Here is a 22,030-nt window from a genome sequence, read left to right as displayed (position 1 = left end):
GAGATGCAATCTCTGTTCCCGTACTGATCAAATGCCCATATCTCTCATATGGAACCGAGCTCAAAGTCAGGATACCACACAAGCGTTATTCTTCGCGAAGAAATCTAGTCCATCACTTCGTCGATCTTCGTTATCATCGTCCCTCGAGCCCTCAAGCCGCAGCAGTTCCCTCCTTGGCCACGCTGTATGCCTTCAGGAACTCGGGGTTGCTCTCCAACTCCTCCTTGATCTACATAGCACAGTTAGGTTAGTAAAACCATCGCAAGAATATGACAATACCGGCCCCAGCAGAGATGTATGAGAGAGAGCAGGAGAATAGAAACTTACGATATCGAGACCACCAACCAGCTCCCCATCCACCCACAGCTGCGGGAACGTCGGCCAGTCGGCGAACTCCTTGAGCCCCTGCCGCACCTCGTCGTCGGCCAGGATGTTGAAGAAGCCGTACTTGACGGAGCGGTCCCGCAGGATGCCGACCAGCTGCCGCGAGAAGCCGCACTGCGGCGCGCTGGGCGTGCCCTTCATGAAGAGCATGACGGGCGCCGCCTTGACCAACTCCGCGAGCCGCTTGAACAGTTCCTCCTTTGCCCTCTCCGAGTCCGCGGGCGCGTCGTCACCGGCGGCGGCGTTCTTCTCGTTGGTCGCGGTGTCGGCTATTGACGAGGCGCCGCCGCCTACTACTGATGCTGTGCCGTTTTGCTGCTGTTGGGTGTTGCTGCTGTTCGCGTGCTTCTCGATCGCGGCCCGCACCTTGACGGCGCTGGAGCCGCTCACCGTCTCGAGCACCTTGTCGTTGCGCTGCAGCACCAGGTACGGCACGGCCGTCACGTCGTACGTCTCGGAGATGTCGCTCAGCTCCTCGGCGTTGATGGCGACCCAGCTCGTCGCGGCGGGCTTGGTGGCGTTGTCGGCTGTGGGCGCGGGGTACTCGGACGCCAGGGTCTTGAGGACGGTGCTCATCTGGGCGCAGGGGGCGGCCCAGGGCGCGTGGAAGGAGATGATGAGGAGGGTCTCCTTGTGCAGCGAGGCGACGTGGCTGCGCCACTCGTCCTCGCTGGTGATTTCTTTTATCGTGGACATGTTTGCTTGTGTTGTTTTTGTCGTTGACGATGTGTGTGGAGGTGGATTTCGACTCGTTCGTTCGTAGGGTAAACGTCCGATGTGGTTGGTATGTATGTACTTGGTCGAGAATTTTTTGGAGGGTTGATTGCAAAATCATGAGAGGTCACCTCAGTTCCAGTCACGACTCAAGTTTACACTTTTGGTGGCCGCCGGGCATCGGTGATGGCGGGGTGGGTTTGCTGCTTGCTTCTACAGTAAGTACCAGGCACCGCCGATTGGGTGCGGGGCAGTAAAATTTAGTGCCTGATTATCAATTGGCGTCTTATCAATCGCTGGGCTTCCTATTGCGTCATTTCCCGGAATTGCTTTGGGTGGCCATTCACAATGTTGCCGTAGGTCAAGCAAGCTGAACGGCCAGGGGTTCTCTCAGTCGCGCGAGAATGCCACAATACCACTTAGGGGATGCAGATTTGGCGTTTAATAGGTGATGTGGTTGAATTCAGTCAATCACCGTTGCCGGTTTACTTCTAATCAGGTAGATATTGCTCCGCCTTCGTTGCCCTTGCCAAGTTTCCTACATCGCCCCTTTCGCTGTAATTTTCACCCCTCAGATGCCGCATACTCAAATATCGGCAAAGCTCCAACTCCCCGTCCGACACGAGCTCCGGATGCGCTGCCTTCTCAGGTCCGAGCATATCTATCAATAATTCCCTATAAACGAAGCACGCCTGTTTCGATGATGATGTTGTGGTAGCCCCCGCCTTGAGCATGGAGAGGTAATGCCCCGTGATGCATATCCAAAGCAGCGTCGGGGTCTGTGGGTGAACGGCCGATGGCTCCTGCAGCAACATCTTCGGGTCGACCATCGTGTTCAAGATTTGGTGCTGTTGACGGCGGCATTCCAGAATGGTCCTCGTGTGCTGGTGTAGGATGTCCGTGAGTACCGTTTCACATGGCAGATCAAATGTTGGGTCTCGTATCAGCAACAACGATAATATCCGTACGGCTGCTTCCATCGAATTCGTGTAGGGGTCCATATTTGGGTCTAATGGCACGGACGACGAGACGTCGGCTGAGATGGCTTCGTCGGATTCCCTCAGGGGTCTCGGTTTACAAAGCAGTTGATGTTTGAGAAAGTAGTATTCCTCGATGACTGTCTGGGTGTCGTGTTTAGAGCTGCTGCCGGGCGTCGTTAAGTAGTCCATGTACCTGTTGAACAGAGCAAGGTCTGATATCGTCTTGACCGTCGCAGGGTCGAGGGCGCAAGCTTGAAGATGCTGTTGGATAGCACGGATCATGGCTGTGTCGTATACCATAGGTGGCACCAGTAACTCATGGTGCAGCCTGGCGAAAGGTATACACGGTTTTGTCGCAGAAGAGATGGCCCCTGTGAAGTCTGCTCTGCAGAGTTGTCAGCCATGAGTCCTAGAGGGCCGATCTTACCCAGGGTCTGGAAGGATGCATACTTGCGTATCGTGTTGACGGTTCTAACATCAAGCCTATCTTGATCCCCGGCAATCCCAAGAAGGCGCATGAGACCCTTCATGTGTACCTGCCAGTGGACATACTTCCCTTGGTAGCCCTATCTTCCATCAGCAAACCCTGATCTCGTCGATTCGTCTTCGGGGTATGCTTACCGCTATTATAGCTAATGCGGAAACTCCATGTATTGTAACATTGTTGGCAGTTCTGGTTTGCTCGGCGGCGTTGAGCTTTCGGTTGATAACCCAGACCAACTGAGATGAAAGTGAGGACAGCCTCTCTGCCTCCCGTTTCCCCGATGCCAACGTGTCGTAGAGAACACCTAGAGTAGTGGCGCAATGTATACTCGTAGGATCTTTCTCGAGCCATAATTCTTCGGGTACACTCAGCGATCCCTCCCCGGATAGTCGAAACTCATTGAGGGTGTAGGCTTTGCATGGTGTAAGCGCATACGCCATGAATCTCAATCTCCTGACGAAGTCCAACGGACTTAGTGGGCGCTTGTACGAGGCCCAGGGAGGTAGAGGTTTTGACAGCGGATTGCTTCCCTTGCCGGTCTCATGGCCATCAGGTATGTTTCTCAAAGCTATGTCCGAAGCCAGTGAGCTGTGAGTACTTGCAGAGGTAGAACTGGAACACGACCTTCTCCGTGTCTGTGTCTTTGGTCGTCGTTTCGATATATCCGATTTTGGCGAGCTCCGAACCCCCTTGCTTGCTGCTGTCGTCTTGAGCTGACCAGCTGTTCCCTTCTTCCCTTCTCCCTGGTTGGTGACGAAAGTAATAGTAGCGGCGGGAGGCAAGACGTTGGCGGTCTTCGTTGTTGTTTGTGGTTTGCTCCTGGTATCGGCATCCTGTATGGAGGCGTTGACGAACGATAAACCCTTGTGTTTCTGCTTCGTCACCGTGAAGCCCCGTCTCGTCGACACCACAGTCCCATTGAAGACGGTGGAGTTGAAATGATCCATGCCGCTCCGGTTAATTGGTAGCGAGTTCCCGCGACCTCGGATGTGCTGATCAGCTAATGAGAGACGGGTCATGCAAGAAGACTGACATGGCCCGGTCCAGATCGTCGTGGCATGAGATGAGTATTTGAGGAATCCACATGTCCGTCTACGGCAACGGCATCAAGCTATAGCTGGATTGTTGATCGGGGAGAGTCGAGCCGCTCACAGGGAAAATAGTGTATTTACGACAAGTTCGTGTGCATAGGGATCCCAGACCATTACGTCGAGGCTTGGAAATAGTATCAGTCCCTGGCTGGATTCACAGCAACGAGCCTCTCGACCCATGACACCGGATGACTAACCCTCGAGGAACTTTCGGTTTGCACGCAAGATTCGTCATGGAGTCGCACGCACGGAGTACCGTTTGCCTGCCTGTGACTATAGACAGTATGGGTATCGCAGGGCTCGATAATGGCGACACTGTGCGGCTATATTGGACGGGAAAGATGTCGGTGGAGAAGCCGGGCTTACCATGTGCTCTCATGCAGGATGATGTTCGGTTTGAGCACATTAGATAAGTGATCCCACAGGCCCGGCTTCTTGCTGCTGCAGGGAGGATGCGGCGGGTGCAAAGTCTGAATGAATTAGGCGGGGGAGTAAGACGTTTGCGAATCCTCTGGTTGTCGAGGGATGTGATTGGGCATGGACGATGGGAATGCCAAGGCTCGGATTCTATTCCTGTGAGAAACCACACCGCAGCGACACGAGTGCACGCACAAGACATCTCCTCTCGACCAAAGCCACCGTATTAGCCAGCGTGTCCTACGGCACTATGCCGAGAATGGCATACTTGCTTATCTTGGATTCGGATGACAGGAGGCAGGCAACCACACTCCATGCCTTGCTGACAAAGAAAACATGGGGATGGGAAAATATCACACCATTTTGACCGACATCATCTAGGGTCAACGGCTTTTCGCAAATCCTCAAATATGTTTTGTCCTCGAGTTTGGCGTTTTTCTTGGCGTTGCCTGAGCTTAGCATGATCTGCCGTGGATCGACCTCTATCAAGCCGGATTGGGTGATGTAGAAGGTGACAGGTCTAGAGAGTCCAATTACAAGATCGATTAGGTCAAGCACTTCGCCAAAACTTGCCGGTCATTCTCGGATACGATGCCAAGTCTTCAACAGAACATGTATGTTGACGCTGGCTCGCCGGCGCCGGCGAGGTTTGAAGTCCACTTCTCTGAAGATCCGCAGCAAGGATCCTACGTGCGGTAGAGCCTTTAACCGCATACGTCAGGTGGTATTCAGGGTCATATATGGTGATCCGTCGCTAGCAAGTCTCGGCGACTGACTACGTGCGAAGCAAAGGCTCTACGCCCCGCATGAATAGGTTCGACGGAGAAGGCCAGCCAGATAGGCTTTATTACCATCTGGAAAGACAGGTTGACGACACGTTGTTATATCTCCATCGGGAAATAGCAATCTGAAATACTCATGCCTGTATGGTACGAAAGTGTTAGTGTCGGGTCACACCCAGTAGTCGAAACCAAGGTTCGTCTTCGGGGTCTATGCAGGAAGATGAAGACCAGCACGAACCACGGAATACCATATCCGGCAATGGATGTATGTGTCAGAAGGATAAGCTTATAAAGTACTATGCTTCCCAAAGAAGAAAAAGTACCATGCTTCCCAGGTCTTACTGCCTGCCGAGCTCATCTGCGGTGCAGCCCTACATAGTTTTTCTCCTACCAGCATATCAGGCAAGATACTAAAAGCCTATTGGTCTCGACATATGGGCGGTGAGAAGGATGCATTGTGTCCATGTAGCTTCTTGGCTAAACACCGGGCTTCTCTACATGGTCAGCCTAGATGGGTATCCCGTATAATGTCTTGGTGGACTTGACAGTAAGCTCTTGCCTCATCGAGGCAATGCTCGACCCCAGTAACTCGTCAATCGACTGGGCTTGGCTGCAACGAGAGCAAGCAAGAACCTAGTCAGCGGTCCGATCCTACCGAGTGCATGGTAACCTACGTAGCACGCACACACGTGGTTAATTGTGGGAATATGAGCTTGTTCCCATGCGGAAATCGTATGTATATGGTAGGAGAACCATGGTATTCTACCCGTCGCTTAAGCATCTCAACGTCTTATATATCCAGATACACATGGCGTCTTGAGAGCAAGTAGCAAGATCTCCAGAACATGTAACACACCCCTTAGATAAAGGTCCCTAAGCCAACTTGAGTAGCACATGTTCACGTGGAGTGAAATTCTGAACGAGACATGATAACAGTGTATGGTCCACCGTTGTGACTCTACTGCTCTACTGCGCCATGGGCCTCGTCGTTCGGTGACACAGACCTCCTACTTCTCCGAGTCATCCCGGCATCGACATGAGCCATTGTATACAGCGCAATCAGCTTCTATGGTCGCTCTTTGTCATCAAAGCAAGCTCTATACAGAATGTACCAATAAGCAGCAGAACCGGCCGAGCACTGCCCGCCCCTGTCTATCCTTGCACAGGAATCGCTGCCTGCAACTAGGGGAGACTTGTCATTGGTTGTTTGCGAGCATGTTATAGAACAGATTAAATATACACAGGGCTTATTATAGCACCACATAAGCTAACCCGTCCTCCTGGCCTGCCGTTGGCTACGAGGCTAAGTAGGGGTACTGCGAGCTACCCTTCAAGAGCAATGTGGCATCTGCTAGAAGATCCGGAGGTCGTCGAGCCAAGGCGAATAACGTATTCATCTCTTGAGTGTGCCACCTCTAGCAAAGAGGCGAATTCTCGACTGTACCATACTCCTGCGACCCCGTATTCCTTGCGTTCGTATATTGGTGTCCCGATTTAGATCTTGGGCTATTGCTCTGGCTATGTAGTATTGATGTTGGTTCTATCAATGTTCTCGAAAGACCTCACTCAACAATTGCCATGTCGAGCGTGTGGCCTCGCGTTGTCTTGCAGATACCATCTACTTAAAAGGAAAGGGGTTTTTTTCTTGGACTGGCCAACATACACGTGGAAGCTATGATTCTAGACAGAAGAGGAACATGTCACCCCTATATTCAGGCAGATATACAGCCAAGGAATCCCGTAGCCAGGCTGGATGGCTCAATCAAGTTCAATTGATCGCGATAAAACAAGTAGTTAACGAAGCAGCCGATCACCACATCTGTGTTCGCATTCGTTTCTCTCACAACGCCGAAACACCCCACATGCCATGCCTCCTCACTTTTCAGAGGTTTCTCACAATGCACGCACCATCCTTGCTACACATGAGTCCTCAAGCAGCCAATCTTTGCTTGGTGTCCTGAACAAGCTGGATGAGGTGCTGCTCCAACTCAGGTGTGACCCCTCTCGGGAGGAAGGGCTCCTGCTGGGGGTTTCTCGGCAGCAGAGGGTCGGGATAGTCCCCTTATTTTTGCAACCCAAAGTTAGCTGTTATGAAAAGGGATGAGGAGAAAGATCAAAAGACAGGAGATAGTTATGTGGACAGGCAAACATACGGATGTCGAATTTCTGATCGGAGAGTCTGGACTTGTTATACTCGTACTCCTCCTTGAACTTCTTGTCGTTGAAGGCGGCCACTCTAGCGGCACCTGACATGTCGGGAGTAGCGACACCGCCAGCACCAGTACCGGGGGATTCGCTGAACGACTGCGTCGGAGTGTGAAGCTGGGCGGGGAGCCGAGGCAAGTTCTGACGCTCCATGATTGCCAACGCGGAAATTCAGGTAATTGCTGTATAAGTTGTCAGCTGTGCTACCTAGTAGTACGGTTGCATATTATGGTGTAACAGGATGGGGTGGGTAGGTTACAACTGGCTTAAATCAGGGGAGGGAAATGTTGTGGCACCGCTTAGGACGTGTTTACTTTTTGTTAGCCAGCTTAACTTTCTGCCGCGCATGTCCCTTTAAAGGGGCTAGGAGCATATGTCCGGTAACGGCCCTTTTTTCTATATATTAGCCGATAGTTTAATAGTGTGTTTATTTGATTTTTTAATTGAAAAAGAAAAAAAGCCGGCTAATTATTATCTCGTTTTTTTTTCGTTTTATTTTATTAATTAATTAATTTTATTAATATATTTAACGTAACGTAATCCACGGTTTAATTGAATATTTTTTTTAATTCCGTATAACTTATATTTTATGCTTTATATTTTTATTATTTACGATAGTAAATTAATAAAAAGAGAACGATATATAATTAGCGCTTTAAGCGCTTTAAAAAAGACTTTAAATTACGCGTACGAGTCGTAACGCGAATATATAATATTCCTTATATAATTTTACGTTATCGGCGTTACGGTGATATTTTACGACGAGATACGTAGTCGTTAATGTAAAAACTTATGAATTTCGAAGAGTAATTAATCGTATAATATATAATTAATTTAGATTCGCGATCGTTTTCGCCTTAAATAAGTGGTGTTAAAGATATAGCGAATCGATTACTTAATTTACGCGATGCGGGACGCGTCGGCGTTAACTGGGCCTCTAATTTTATACGACGATAACTAGATTTCTAGACGCGTTTTAACCGAAAATTCGATTATTAAAGAGTTTTTTACGAAGATTTTAACGCGTATCGCGCGTAGTTTATTTTCGTACGGAATATAATTAATAAATATAGAATTTAAAAGGAGGATATATATAATTTCGACGAGACCGGGTTTTTTATAGGTTAAATCTCGTTCGAAATAGTCGTAATTATTTCCGATCGACGTGGAAGGCTTAAAATAGTACAGTAAGGGAACCGAGAATAGGTTATAGTGATACAAGGCGTCGAATTACACGGTTACGTTATTCCTTTATATATTATTTTTACCAGGAAAACGTACCTCTTTTTTTAATATAAAAATAGCTTATTACCGAAAGATTAGGTAATTATAGTTATTAAAAATAGCTAGACTACGAATAAAAGAGGTAAAGACTAGATTCGATACTTTAATAAATATACGAAGTTTCGTACGAAGGGTATTTATCGCTTATTAATACTTAACGGCTATAAAAGTTATTACTCGATAGTTTTCGAGTTTTATTATAAAGAAAACTCGATTATTATATTTTATATATTTTTTTATTCATTATATAAGCTTTAATGTTTTAATGTCGGCTGTTTTTATGCGTTAAAAAAGGCGTACGGGAAAGAAATTAAAGGTTTTATACGGGCGTATATTACTTATATTTTAAAGGAGGATTTCTTACTAGCGTTTTTAAAAGCGTTCTAGGCGACTTTTACTATTTTTAATATATAAGGAGGCTTTCGAGGGACCGGATTTATTTCGTACGATCCGGAATATATTATTTTATAGTTAAATGTAAAGTTACGTACTTTAATATTTCCGGGGACGTTTTTCGGCTTACTTATTTTTTAGGAATTAAAGACTTTAAATAACCCGATTAAAGCCTAATCTTAAACCGAATACGTTTAAAACTATATTATACGGCATTAAAATAGCTCTCCGACATCGATTTTAATTAGACTTAACTAAATTACGAAAGGTATAATATAAATAATATACTAGCTCGCTTTTTTAAAAAGTAAAATAACCGTATTACGAGAGGTAAATAAAATACTTAGCCGGCGCCGCCGTACGAAAAAAAACGGCTATAAAATAAAGGATTACTTCGTATATAAGCTAAAAAAAAACTTATAATCTTAAAAAGACGTTAATAAATAGTTATAGAATAAATCGCGCCGAAGTAATAGTCGTATAAAAAGGCTTAAAACGCGCCCGCGACGCTATAAAATTTGCGGGGAGCCCGGGTATAATACGCGTACCTATTAAAATAATATAGAAATATCTAGAAAGGAAGATTCCGATTAATTTTAATATATTAAATGCGTTGTGATAGAATTGATTTATATTTTATTATACGAGGCCTTAGAAAGTGTTTAATTAAACCGTGTGTTTAATTAAACCGTGGATTACGTTAGCTTTTTTAATTAATAATATTAACTACGATTTTTTAATTAATTTATCTTTTTTAAAGCTTTATAAAATTTTATAAAGCTTTATAAAGTATAAAGAGAGCGTTATAAGAAATACTATAAAAAGTATTATAAATACTATAATATATAAAAAATACTATACGAGTAAATATAATATTACTCGCGCTTAATTTTTAAATCGGCGTATATTAAAATTAATAAATATAATATTATTTACGCTTAGCTTTTAATATACGCTTAATCTTTTAAAACGTTAATTTTTATTTTAAATAAAATTTAAATAAAATTCGATTAAGCCGGCTAAAGAAATATATATATCGGTAAAAAATTAAGTTAATTAATAAAAAATAAACACGTTTTTATATTAATATAATATTTAAGCTATTAAGTCGAGATAGCTTATTTTATTAAACGCGTAGAATTATATATTTATATAATTCTTACGTGTTTAATCTAATTTAATTATTCTAATATAAATTTATACCTATAGAGCTAGTTCGGCTATTTATCGGTAAAAGCGGGCAATGTACCGCTACTTTTATCTAACAGTACTAACCACCTTATCTGACATGTTCGATGCCCGAGGCCGGAACAACACAGCCGGTATAGATCTAATAATAGTAAGAGAACGAGAACCCGACGGATTAGGTCCTGTTGCAAGATATGGGGATAATAGCCGAGCAGGTACGCGGCGTTTTTTGATATCAAACAGTGAGTACCTACCTAGGTTACATGTAAGTAAGTATTGTGAGGTTGTTGCGTTCCAGATGTCCTGATCAAGGCAGTCCGTTTCAACAGTGGAGGGGCGTCAATTCTCGAGAGCTGAGCTTGGAAACAGCACCCAGCTGGGCACTGAATGGATAGGTCAGCCCCGCCTCACATATGGAATCCACAGGTACGTGTGTACATTACCCCACACCGGTGCTGGACGTCAAGGCTGCCTGCCAACCTGCCTGCTGTTCAGGACTCGGACCCTGGTGCGAGTAAAACCCATTGATCGTGGCTTTCCATTGGAAGGCAGTTTTGAAACAGCAGAGCCGCCCTGCTAAATTGATTTTCAGTTCAAGTCCCTCCCCTCCAACCCAAAACCTTGACCAGCGCAGGCACACATTTCTCCAGTAGCTGCCAAATCGTCAACTTCGGTTCCTCGCTGCCATTGCAGCAACCCGCCCTCAAGTACTTCAAATAATTCTCCGAGGACGCAAGCACTAGGTATACTCTTACACCATCTTCTCTTGGTTACCTATCTTGGCAATTGCTGTTATACCGTATCTTACCCTCTGCCAAACCACCGTTGTGGGCAACAAGATAGTCAAGATGGTGAAAAAGAGCAGTGTTCCCGACGCCTGGGAGGACGATTGGGAATCGCAAGCCGACAAGGAAGCCAAAGAACCCGCCGCACCAGCACCGCCGGCGCCCCTCACCAAGAAAGAGCGACTTGCCCAGCATGCCGAGCTGAATCGCAAAATATGGGAGACAGCGTAGGTTTCCCTTCTATCCCTTCTTCTTCGTCCCCCAAATACCACCACCCTGAGGTTACAATATAGCTAAACTAAGATTTCGCTCTCTTCAGTGACACCCCCGGCAACGGCGTGCCCCTCCAGTTCCTCGCCTCCACCCCGACGCCGCCGCTGGCCCAGCCCTTCAAGCCGCCCATGACGGTGCTGGCCCGGAAACCCATGATCGCGAAGCGGGACCCGGTGACGGGGCTCTCGAGGCTGACCATGGCGGACGACGACGACGACGACGACGAGGCCAACAAGAAGCCGCAGGAGACGCCCGAGGAGATCCGGGCGCGGCAGCAGCGCGAGCGCGAGGAGAAGCAGAAGCGCTACGACGAGGTGCGCGCCAAGATCTTCGGAGAGACCAGCAACAGCACTACCAGCGGCACTGGGTCTGGCGCCGGTCGCGGAAGCGGACGAAGTTCGGGCACCAGCACTCCCGGCAACGTGACGCCGCCGACGCAAAGGGGCGGCGGGCGAGGCCGTGGGCGTGGCAGAGGGGCTACCGCGGTGGACGAGGTGGTGGTGGTGGCGGCGGCGGCGGCAGCGGCGACGGAGGCAACGACCGTTTCGCTGATCGCGGCGGAGAGCGCAGCGAGTATCAACGGCCTATCAACCAGTCCGGAGGAGGCGGAGTCGCCAGCGAGCTCTACGATCCGGGCTATTCGCCAAAACCCACCTCTACGTTCGACAGAAGAAACAACAACACTGGCGGAGGCGCTCCGTTATCAGGACGGTCGACACCCAGGGACGACGACCAAGTCATAAGGGCACCACGCGGCCCACCGACTTCAGGTTCTGATAACGGAGGACGTGGTGGCTTCGGGTTTGCAAAACGAGGTGCCAAGGAAGGTTGAAAGGGGGTCAACGCCTCCTGATGCTGGCTGGTAGGGGGTATCTTTGTCCGATTGTTGTTCTATCTATATACTTGGTAAAGGACACGCAGGAGGCAGCGCAATATCACCAACCGCCGCCAATCTTGCTAGCCAGCTGGACAACCTTCTCCGTGTCAGTCGACTTGTCTTTGCCCACATCGCTAATCACCTCTCGATACGTCGTCGACACCAATCTATTCGCGTCTATGCCAGTTATACTGGCCCAATGGGCCAGGGTATCACGAATTTTCGATGGCGAAATCCCACCGACCAAGTCTTCCGTTGTCTCTTTTGCACCAGACACGGAGTCCTCTCCGCAACTGGAGTCCTCGGCGGAAAAGTACGCCTCGTCAACCTCGGCCAACCAGTCCTTCTGCTCCTGAGGGCCGGGCTTCGATACTATGCCCTTTCTTTCGACAACGACGGGATCGTCAATCTTGACTTGACCACCTCCGTTTGTGCAGCCTCCTGGGCATGCCATAACCTCGACGTATGCGTATTCCAGCTGTTTACGTGAGCCTCCAACAGGCTTTCCCCCCGGCATTCTCGAGGGGCGCGCAGGCTTCAGTCTCCGGACAAGGTTTTGGATATTCCGGAAGCCATAATATCTCGCAGCTTTGAAGATCGGCTGGCCTGCAGCGGAAACAACACTGTATTCAACAACATCTGCATTCCTGCCACGGACAGTCTCGATCTTGGAGCCCGGGTTCTTTGCCGAAACATACTGGAGGGCATAGTACAGGTTACCACCCGAGGTCCCTGCCGCGGGTTCTGCCTGTCGCCTCCGGTGGGGAGGGAAGAGGAACTGCTGGATGCCAGGATCGGGAAAAGGGGTTCGTTGCGCTTGAGGCACGGGCGTTTGTGGTAAAGCGAAGAAATCAAGGCCTCGCGATTCGGTCAACATCAGAATCTCCTTGCTGGTGATGACGCAATCCACATCACGGACTCCCCGCCCTGGGTTGCCGTCTCCTCCCCAGACAGAGTCTGTGAGCTCTTCGCGGCTCGCCTCCAACTTCTTGTCAAAGCATGGCATGACGGCCAAATGCCATATCCGGTCTGGGGTAATGCCCAAAACTCGACTTAAAGTTGTCTTGATGAGGGTACCCATTAGGGCTTGTGGTGATTTCACTCGCGAGAGGTGCGGCAATACATGCGGGTGTGTCTTCTCTGCATAGCAGACCCAGCCAGGACAGCTGGAACTGAGGATCGGCTTCGACGCCTTGTTGTCTCCTCCAAGTGCCTCGCCGAGGGCCTCCTCCGCCCCAAGAACAAGACAGGCCTCGCGCGTAGCATTGGTGTCTGCTACCCATGTGAAGCCGTTACCATGTTTCCCGCCTGCTCTTAGTCCGTCCCTGCTTGAGAAAAGATGGGATATCATGTCGCCAGCGGCCTGCTCTCCTATGCGTCCTCCACAGGCAGCAGCGAGGTTTGCCCGGGCCTGAGGGCTCACGCTCGCTACGAAGAGCTTCGAGTCGGGGTCTTCGAGTCCTTCGACACTCCATTTACCGGATGCTTCATCTTGGCGTATTTGTAGGCCAGGCGCTGAATCCAATAGACTCAGGACCTCGCTGTGACTCTGGAGGCTGACCAGCACCGCTTCTGCCGAGGTCACGCAGCCAGAGCATGCGAGACAGTCGGTAAGGGAGATTTCAGCCGGCGCATTCGATTTGGCAGTGGCAGCGGCGGCGGCGGCTGGCGTGCCATCCAGGATGACTTCGTGCTCGAGGGAGACATCGGTAGGGGGAGCGGCGGCGGGAAGGGCCTCGACGGGTTTGATACAGGCAACGCCGGGCGAGATGAAGTCGTTGAGATCGTCGGTTGACAAGATGGCGGACATTGTGGTGAGGGCCTCGGCGGGCGGACGTTGTCGGCTGTCTGTCTGTGTGCGTAAATGAAGTGCCGCGCAAAGCGGGTTTCCCGGCTATCGAAATACAGCTCGCGTTGCTTCCTGACTCTCTCTGCTTTCGGAGTTAAGTGAAGACTTGATCGATCAATGCGTGTCGTATCAGTCGGTGGGACGCCCGGTGATTCAAGCTGTAAAATACGTTGCGGAGAACTTGATCGTATGGGAAAGTGAAGGCCAGTAGACGTTTATGACTAGAAACGAGCAACAAATGTTTGCCCGGAGATGCTCCAACTATCTGCCCTACTTTTTGCGACGCTATCTTTGCTGTGACGGCGTGCTTTGAAATGCAATGCGAATTTTTGGACGGCCTGCATGCGAAATCGGAAACTGATGGATAGTGGCGGCGGGGCTAAAACGTGGGGTTGAGAAAATCGATCTGAGTAACAGGTATCTTTTTTTCGTCCCTCTGCCTGTCCCCGTCAAGCCCGTTAGGTTACACTCTTGCACACTGTTCGGGCAACAGCAGCCAGGCACTCGTAATACCGGGTTACGGGACTAAATGACCCCTAGCAATAAGGACGGCTCGTACCTGTCCAAGCTGGACGTCGTCTGGCGGTTGGGAATGGATCATCTACCCAATCACAGCAGAGGATACGAGCGGCCTGGAGCTCCAGCGCCCATGACGTAGGCATTGTACGCGGACATGGGTAACCGGCATCCGCCATACGTTTCCAGTGGTAGGTTACTTCACATAGGTGCGCACGCAGGTGAGGCTCAAGGTCGAGAACAGGCGGGCTGTGATGCATAGGTTTGATAAACCCCCCCCCGCGGCTCGGTTGTCTCGGCCACAGCATTTCAGCGTCATCGTGTGTATATAAGATCCCACTACGTACCCTCTGCAAAACTGAGCTCGGGTTGGGGTCTGTTATAGATTCTGTCTCGACATTGACACCAATTGACTTCTCTCTATCAACCTGCCTTGACTTCTTCAAGCTGTTCGCTGCTAGTCAACCTCCACTCACTGTGAAAGAACAATTCCGACTAAAAGAAGAAAACCAGAAAAGCCAACGACCATGGACGTAAGTGCAGTTGTTCTGCTCCTGGTGTAACTACACTCCTACTAATCAAATACTCTTCGCCCATAAAGATCGTGACTGCCTACTCGCTCGCCACGCTCGGCTGGCACATGCTCCAGTCTGTGCCCCTCATCGTCTGGCCGCAGGTCATCATCGGCCTGCTGAACATCGACGCCCCCTCCCCCGCGGGCCTCACCGCGTCGGGCGTCGAGCTCTACTTCGCGCGCTGCCTGGGCTTCGCCCAACTTACCCTGGGCATGGTTACCGTGGTCCTGACCGGCGCGCTGCCCATGACCAGCATGGTTGAAAGTGAGCATACACACCACAGACCCGATTTCCTACTACTGGGATCCTCAACATTGAGATCTTATAACATGCTCTATATTTAAAGAACAACTCAAACTGACCAGCCCGACTCTCATCCAGCCCCCACGGACTCCAACAGCCCCTACGCCAACGCCGTCATCCTCCTTACCACGCTGCACCACGGCGCCCAAGCCTTCTACTGCTGGGCGCGGTACAACGCGACGTCCCAGACCGGGTTCGTGCTGGGCTTCAGCGGCAGCGCCGTGCTCGCCGCCTTCGGGCTCTGGTGCGTCCTCTTCGGCGGGGACAAGGCGCGCGTCAGCCGCCGCACCGGCGCCGACAAGCGCACCAGCGGCTTCCCCTTTGGCAACCCGGACAAGAAGAAGCAGCAGCGGGGGAAGGTGTTGTAAGCTCAGCGATGAAAGTGTGTATAGTTGAAATATGGTGAGGAAATGCCACACTATGGCATTCACAGGCTTTATAGTGTAGAATAGGCAAACCATCTATTTCATCCCAATGCCTACGATATGGTTCGGGAAAGTCAGCCAGTGGTTGCTGCCTCGCTGTAATGTTTTGGATCTTTCAATTTTTGACACCTTGTCTGTCTTCCTAGGAAGATATCCTAGGAAGAGAGCTTCTATAGCCCCATCGAATCGTGACCATTCCAATCCCATGTTATCATCGTGTCTGTCTTGTGATATCATGCAATTACATTCTTACAAAGTTCTGCTTCAGTAGCAGAATATGAACAACGCCATAATAATAGAACCCGGAACGCCTTCCTCCCGGAAACCTCTCTGTGTCTTGAAGCTTGACTCAGCACCCGACGCTCCCGGTATTTTCTTTTCCTCCTATCCTTCCCTCATTCGTCAACCTCGATGGGGTCGTCCTCACGGGAGTCTACCGCTTCCGGTGCCGCGCTGCCTTCGTCCTCGGGCTCCAGCGTGGTCTTGAGGGTCTCAGTGCTCACCTTGACGTCCGCCTCGCCCGCCAGCACCGCCTTGCGCCGCCGCCACCAGTCCTCCTCGACCTGCTTGACCTGGTCGAGCAGGACCTCCTTCTCGAGCCACTCGAGCCGGCTGATCTCCTCGAGCTCGCGGCACTCGTCGCGCAGGGCCTCGCCGTCGCCCGTCGCCCACTTGAGGTGCGCCACGCAGATCTTCCAGAGCGACTTGGTGTCCATCTTGAGCTCCTTGTCGGTGAACCCCTGCTGCTCCGTGAGCGGCGTGTAGAAATCGGAGCCCATGTTGTCGTCGCTGCCGTCGCCGTCGTCGCCGCCCATCAGGCCGTCCTCCCCGTGGCCGCTCGACTTGTGCGGCTGCTGCGTCTTGAGGATGATCTTGAGTTTGTTGGGGCCCCGCGCCGGCTCGCGCGTCTGCATCGACTTGGGTACGGGGTCGGAGGGCCGCAGGGCTTCGGTCTCGTGGACGGTTCGCATGTGCTTGGCCAAGGCGTCGGATCGGGTGAAGGCTCTGTCGCATTCTGCGCAAGTCTCTCGTGTCAGCAAATGTACAAATCCCAGATGGGGGCCGATGTGTCATCTTTTCTCTTTCCTAGCGTACCTGGTAGATAGCAGTAGAAGGGCTTCTCCCTCGTGTGGCTCCGCATGTGAGCTTTCAGGGCGTAGCCACTAGCATGCGGCATGCTCTTGCGCGGGCAGCCGTTCCACTCGCACGTGTACTTCTTCTGCCGGCTCTCGATGTGGTCGTTGTGGATGTGCTCGACGAGCTTGTCCATGTTGCCGAGGTCGCCGGCGCGGCAGCCGTCCCAGGCGCAGACCGTGACCTGCTCCTGGAATTCCTCCTCGTCGAGCTTGGCGTTGATGGGCGAGTTGGGCACGTCGCCGTCCGTGTCGGACGAGATGTCGCCCTCGTCCGCGATCTCGGGCCCGCCAGCGCCGCCGGGGCCGCCGCCGTCGTCCGAGTCCGGGGCGTGCAGCTCCTGCTCGCCCACGTGCACCGACGAGGAGGCGCGCGAGGCGCCGTCGGCGCCGAGCTTCTGGCGCTTCGAGGGGGGCAGCAGGCTCGGCTCCTCTTCCAGTGGTAGGGGCGAGTCGTAGTCGTTGTCGGCCTCAGGGGAGTCTGACGATAGAGAGCTTATCTCCGACGAGGATTCTGAGAGCAGGACCATGGTGGGCGAGAGTTCCGACCAAATGCGAGTGGGCTACTACGCGACGCGACGCAACGGTAAAACGGGCGTTGATGGAGAATCGGCAATGGTAGTCAGATTCGCAATCGACGGCGGTTGTTGTGTCGCGGGAGGTGAGGATGTCGTTTGACTTTGAATGATAAGTAGCTGTTTTGGTACCAATTAATTATTTGTCGGGCGTTGTCATGGGCCTCAGATGGTCTAGGCAATCAAGCATGGACAAGACTGGATTGGATTGGGTTATTGGAATGCAGTTGACAAGGCTGCAAAAAAAAAAAAAAAAAAAGAAGCTCTACTGTCAAGTCAACTCAATGTTCGTTTCATTCAAATCAACGCCTACACCAACGAACGTACGGTACTTACTCACTGTCAGTTTGCGATGGTTCAATGTTCAGCCATTGATTGATTTGGTAATATCGATTGAGTACAGGCAGCTTGGGGCAGGTATCCATACGTACAACAGACGCTCTCGTAGCCTTATTCGGCAGTTAAACCGTGGCTTGAGGTTCTACTTAGTAGTTGACCCCCTGGTCGATGCTGGTTGTTTGCCTTCCAGAAGCGACTCCAACAAGACACCGCACTCCTAAAGTGTACCGCCAAATAACAGCCTGCTTTTAACCAGCCACGTTGAAGCCCATAAACGCTCAAATAAAATGTTAAGAATTATAGTAATAATTTAAGGGCGCTTAAGAATATATACAAAAATTCTTTATTTTATAAAGCCTTAGTTAAGGTGACTTACTCGTGGTGAGATTATAGCCGGCTGAGTGTGCGACTTTGAGAGCAGTGCGGTGTGTTAATGGAGTCGCTTCTGTGCCTTCCCCAAAGACTCTCCATGTTATTAGTGAGCAAGTTCAATGTTGTAAAATGGGGGCCTGCACTGCCCACTTTCCGTCGTAATGGGGGTACGAAACTGGTACGAACACGCCCAGGCAGTACCCAGGCTGCCTGCCCAGCTTCGGTTCAGGCCAGGCACCGCTTCAGGAGTCGGCACCGGCTGCAGGTAGAAGAAGATTGAAGCCAGTCGAAGAAACAAACATAGATCAATAGCTCCTATGTGCTCATTAAAGAGTTGAGCAACCACCTGCACCGACCCCTCCCGATTTTGGGATGACCGTTCTGTTTCAACTGTAATTCGTACCTACAAACATCCGTACTTGAACATTGATACCAATTCCACTCCGCATACGCATTATTGCTTCCACTCGCATTCCATTGCCTCCTATCGATCGCATTGGTCCCCTGTTTGCCGCGTACCAAGAGCTGAAGCTCCCTGGAAGTCCAGGTTTGCCTAGGTCTGGCCACAGCTCCGGCAGCCCAACTGTACCCGGCGTTAGCGCTCTGACATCACCCCCACAACTGGGCACTCAGGTCGTTGTCTTCTCCCTCCAACGAGATTCGTCACTTTTCCCCTGTCCACTCTCACAACAAGTCCCTGAACATCTTCTCAGGGAAAGTCACCCAACATGGCGTCGCTTAACCTCTCTATCAACGGCCCCTCCATCAAGAGCAGCTACCAGGGCGTCATCAACGCCCCGGCCCCTCCTGCTGGAAGCTCTTCGACATACGCTCACTGGGCCCTCTTCTCCGTCCAAGCCCCGCTTGCCAACGCCTTCCAAGACAGCGGCAACAAGGAGAGCATCCTCAAGGTCCAGGACAAGGGCGAGGGCGAGCTCGAGGAGCTCATTGAGGACTTCAACGAGGGCCGTGTCCAGTTCGCTTTTCTGAAGATCAAGGACCCCAACTCCGGTCTTCCCAAGCATGCCTTGATCGCATGGGTTCGTTTCCCCTCCACTTCTCTACGGTCAACCCCTTTAATGTTGCACAAACTAATTACCCCGAGTTACAGTGCGGTGGCGGCGTACCAGAGCGCACCAAGGGCTACTTCACAAGCCATCTGAATGCCGTATCTAAAGTTCTGCATGGCTACCATGTTCAAATCACCGCTCGCTCCGACACCGACCTCGAACCCGCCAACATCCTGCAGAAGATCGCTGATGCCTCGGGCGCCAAGTACACAGCTGGAGGCAGTGCTCCGGTGAAACCGGCCGGTGGTGCTCCCCCGCCAGTGAAGAGCAAGCCCGTGTTTCCCACGACTGCCACCGGTACCATCTCCTTCAACCCCATAGTCGCCGCACGCAATGCGCAGCTACGGCAGAACACCAACGAGGACGGCTGGGGTGATGACGCACCTCAAGTCTCGAGAACTCAACTGGAGAAGGTCGAGCCTGCCTACAAGCCTACCAAGGTCAACATGGCCGAGTTGACCAAACAGAAGCAAGAACCCTCGCAATCGGGCGGTGCTCAAGAAGACGACAGGCCCGGTGTTGTCAGAGGAGCTTACCAGCCCGTTGGCAAGGTCGACATTGCTGCCATTCGCGCTGCCGCCAAGGAGAAGCAAGACGATCGTCCCACCACCGTCAAGGGTGCCTATGAGCCTGTCGGAAAGGTCGATATTGCCGCGATCCGAGCACGAGCCCAGAAGCCGGCCGCAGAGGAAGAAGAGGCGCCCGAACAGCCGAAACCTGTTTCAGAACGCAGCGCAGCTTTCAGCCAGCCCCCCAAGGCTGAGCGCATAACTGAGATGCCGAAGCCCAAGGTCGCGAACAAGTTTGGCGGAGCCTCGAGCTTCACTGGAACGAAGCCCCTCAACCCGGGAGGCTTTGGTCTCCTTGGTCCTACCGCTACCGGCAGCAGTGGCGGTCAGGTTGGTGCTGCGGGCAGGAAGTTTGCCGACTCGGCTGGCAAGACCCCAGCACAGCTGTGGGCCGAGAAGAAGGCTGCTCAAGGAGGTGGTGCGCCCAGCCCTGCTCCGGCTCCGGCTTCCAACCCAATTTCGCCTCAGGCTAGTGGTCAAGCAGGCGGTTGGAAGAGCGGTTACAGCGGAAAGAGCTGGGCACCCGTCCAACCTCCCACATACAGCAAGGGTATTGCTGGTCAGAAGACTGGTGAGGAAGCCCCAAGCCAGGAGCAGCAGGCTCCCGCGTCTCCTTCAGGGGGTATTGGCGCTATCCGCGACCGCTTCAAGGGCAATGCGCCGATCGGAGCTGCTGCCGGTGTGGGTGCGGCGGCTGGTATTGGTGCCGGTGCTGCGGCATACGCAGCGACTCATGGCGACGAGGAAGAGGACTCCGGCCCACCACCTCCGCCCATGGGGACTCGACCCAACGAAGACGCGCCTCAGGGCGGCTTTGCGCTGCCCGGTTTGCCATCTCGCCCCCTCCGCCTACTGACGAGGAGGAGGAAGAGGAGCCTGAGCCAATCCAGGTTGCCATGCCTGTTGCGCGCGGTCCCGAGCCGGAACTTGAGCCGGCTGCCGAGCCGCCGCGATCCCTCCCGACGCGACCTATCGAGCAGGAGTTGCCGAGGGAGGAGGAGCTCCAAGAAGAGGAGGAAGTACACGATCCTCGAGCATCGGCAGCCGCTGTTGCAGAAGAACAGTTTGGCCACGGTGCAGTCGCTGATGTACAAGGTGACGCAACTGGAGGCCGCCGAGCTCTGATTCAATACGATTACGAGAAGGCGGAGGACAACGAGCTGGAACTGCGCGAGGGCGAGTATGTCACAAACATCGAGATGGTCGATGAGGACTGGTGGATGGGTACCAACTCGTCGGGCGAGAGCGGTCTCTTCCCTAGCAACTACGTCGAGCTGGTCGAGGAGGAGGAGGAAGCGCCTGCCCCTGCGCAACATATGCCCCCTCCTCCGCCTCCGGCTGCTGCTGAGCCCGAGTCCGCGCCAGCACAGTCCGGCGGCTCCGGCCCAACTGCCACAGCCCAGTTCGACTACGAGGCTGCTGAGGACAACGGTAAGTGCACAATTGAAGACTCGATCCTCACGTTGGCCCCTGACTAACCAAACTTGCAGAGCTGAGCTTCCCTGAGGGAGCCACCGTCACCAACCTGGAGTTCCCCGATGATGATTGGTGGTTCGGACACTACAACGGAGACACGGGTCTATTCCCTGCCAACTACGTCGAGCTGGACCAATAAGCGTCACAAGATGGAGGAGAGATGAGGTGTAGCATAGTTCTATGTTCGTCTACTACCTACTTAACCAAATAGGACCAAAATTTCGATCGAAAGCCGGTGTTTGCGGGGGAAAAACTGAAAAATAGCCTGCTTATTTCTAGAGATATATGAAGGAGCATGTCCGAATCGCATACGAGCAAACCAAGTTCGAGTGGCTGGTAATCCGGCCGTGGGACTTGAAGTGTCGATCATCCCTGATGAATGTTTGCAGATGCGCGCCTTTTCTGAAAATATGTATATTATTTCTCAGTGCACACAAACCCGCCTGGGACGAGGTGATAGTATTGACGCAAGCGCCGGGAAATGGGCGAGCATTAACGTCCGGAGAGCCCGTTTCGTGATGGCTCGTCTCGTGGCAGGAATAGACAAGCTACCTAGCGCAAACTTTATTAAAGGACAAAGCTTGTATCAGGAGTGCTAGTAATCCATGTTCCCGGAGGAGGAAAGCCACTCAATCAACACACCAAATGTAGTAATCCGCAAAGCAAGGTCGGTGGACGGATTCCCAAGTCGTGAGCTCCATCCATCCTCTCTTCCCATAGGCTCCTTACTGCTTACAGTAAGTCGCGACGAAGCGCTGGAGATGCGGATCAGAGATCGATCTAAATCCGCTTTGATAGGTTTCTGTAGGTTGCAGCACATAAGAACAGAAATAACCGCAGGTCTTGGCACGTAGGACCCCTTCGATAGGCTCCCAAGCCGGGTTCGATTGGGACATGCGGCGTGATTGTGCAGGGTATGCCTCTTAACTGTGCAGGGTATACTTAACTAAGTACGGAAGGAGCGCTAAGAC

The 22,030-nt window shown here is 51.7% G+C and overlaps 8 protein-coding genes across 8 annotated transcripts; 3 read left to right on the top strand and 5 right to left on the bottom strand.

Moving 5' to 3' along the window:
- Window positions 1-151: 151 nt before the first annotated feature.
- Window positions 152-1,080, bottom strand: PG986_012565 (monothiol glutaredoxin-4; the record flags this gene model as incomplete). The annotated part of the gene is made up of 2 exons (XM_066848787.1): window positions 152-229; window positions 328-1,080. The coding sequence occupies 2 exons, from the start codon at window positions 1,078-1,080 to the stop codon at window positions 152-154; spliced, it is 831 nt and encodes a 276-aa protein (XP_066695483.1).
- Window positions 1,081-1,773: 693 nt separating this feature from the next.
- On the bottom strand, window positions 1,774-3,509 carry PG986_012564 (uncharacterized protein; the record flags this gene model as incomplete). The annotated part of the gene is made up of 4 exons (XM_066848786.1): window positions 1,774-1,982; window positions 2,177-2,463; window positions 2,529-2,644; window positions 2,700-3,509. 4 exons carry the CDS (start codon window positions 3,507-3,509, stop codon window positions 1,774-1,776), a joined length of 1,422 nt encoding a protein of 473 aa, XP_066695482.1.
- Window positions 3,510-6,782: 3,273 nt separating this feature from the next.
- PG986_012563 (uncharacterized protein) lies at window positions 6,783-7,210 on the bottom strand (the record flags this gene model as incomplete). Its single annotated transcript, XM_066848785.1, has 2 exons — window positions 6,783-6,913; window positions 7,006-7,210. 2 exons carry the CDS (start codon window positions 7,208-7,210, stop codon window positions 6,783-6,785), a joined length of 336 nt encoding a protein of 111 aa, XP_066695481.1.
- A 3,560-nt stretch (window positions 7,211-10,770) lies between these two features.
- Window positions 10,771-11,812, top strand: PG986_012562 (uncharacterized protein; the record flags this gene model as incomplete). The annotated part of the gene is made up of 3 exons (XM_066848784.1): window positions 10,771-10,934; window positions 11,027-11,402; window positions 11,453-11,812. The coding sequence occupies 3 exons, from the start codon at window positions 10,771-10,773 to the stop codon at window positions 11,810-11,812; spliced, it is 900 nt and encodes a 299-aa protein (XP_066695480.1).
- Window positions 11,813-11,915: 103 nt separating this feature from the next.
- On the bottom strand, window positions 11,916-13,667 carry PG986_012561 (iron only hydrogenase large subunit domain-containing protein; the record flags this gene model as incomplete). The annotated part of the gene is made up of 1 exon (XM_066848783.1): window positions 11,916-13,667. The coding sequence occupies one exon, from the start codon at window positions 13,665-13,667 to the stop codon at window positions 11,916-11,918; it is 1,752 nt and encodes a 583-aa protein (XP_066695479.1).
- Window positions 13,668-14,749: 1,082 nt separating this feature from the next.
- On the top strand, window positions 14,750-15,468 carry PG986_012560 (uncharacterized protein; the record flags this gene model as incomplete). Its single annotated transcript, XM_066848782.1, has 3 exons — window positions 14,750-14,755; window positions 14,824-15,061; window positions 15,179-15,468. The coding sequence occupies 3 exons, from the start codon at window positions 14,750-14,752 to the stop codon at window positions 15,466-15,468; spliced, it is 534 nt and encodes a 177-aa protein (XP_066695478.1).
- A 452-nt stretch (window positions 15,469-15,920) lies between these two features.
- On the bottom strand, window positions 15,921-17,188 carry PG986_012559 (INO80 complex subunit 1; the record flags this gene model as incomplete). The annotated part of the gene is made up of 2 exons (XM_066848781.1): window positions 15,921-16,540; window positions 16,621-17,188. The coding sequence occupies 2 exons, from the start codon at window positions 17,186-17,188 to the stop codon at window positions 15,921-15,923; spliced, it is 1,188 nt and encodes a 395-aa protein (XP_066695477.1).
- A 1,484-nt stretch (window positions 17,189-18,672) lies between these two features.
- On the top strand, window positions 18,673-21,198 carry PG986_012558 (uncharacterized protein; the record flags this gene model as incomplete). The annotated part of the gene is made up of 4 exons (XM_066848780.1): window positions 18,673-18,984; window positions 19,056-20,409; window positions 20,454-21,014; window positions 21,074-21,198. The coding sequence occupies 4 exons, from the start codon at window positions 18,673-18,675 to the stop codon at window positions 21,196-21,198; spliced, it is 2,352 nt and encodes a 783-aa protein (XP_066695476.1).
- Window positions 21,199-22,030: the final 832 nt, after the last annotated feature.

Source organism: Apiospora aurea (genome assembly GCF_038362705.1).
Source record: "Apiospora aurea strain CBS 24483 chromosome Unknown utg000008l_segment0_segment0, whole genome shotgun sequence".
In the NCBI taxonomy this organism is placed as follows: Eukaryota; Fungi; Ascomycota; class Sordariomycetes; order Amphisphaeriales; family Apiosporaceae; genus Apiospora; species Apiospora aurea.
Note: the sequence above shows the minus strand (reverse complement) of the source record. Positions and strands in the feature narration are given on the sequence as shown.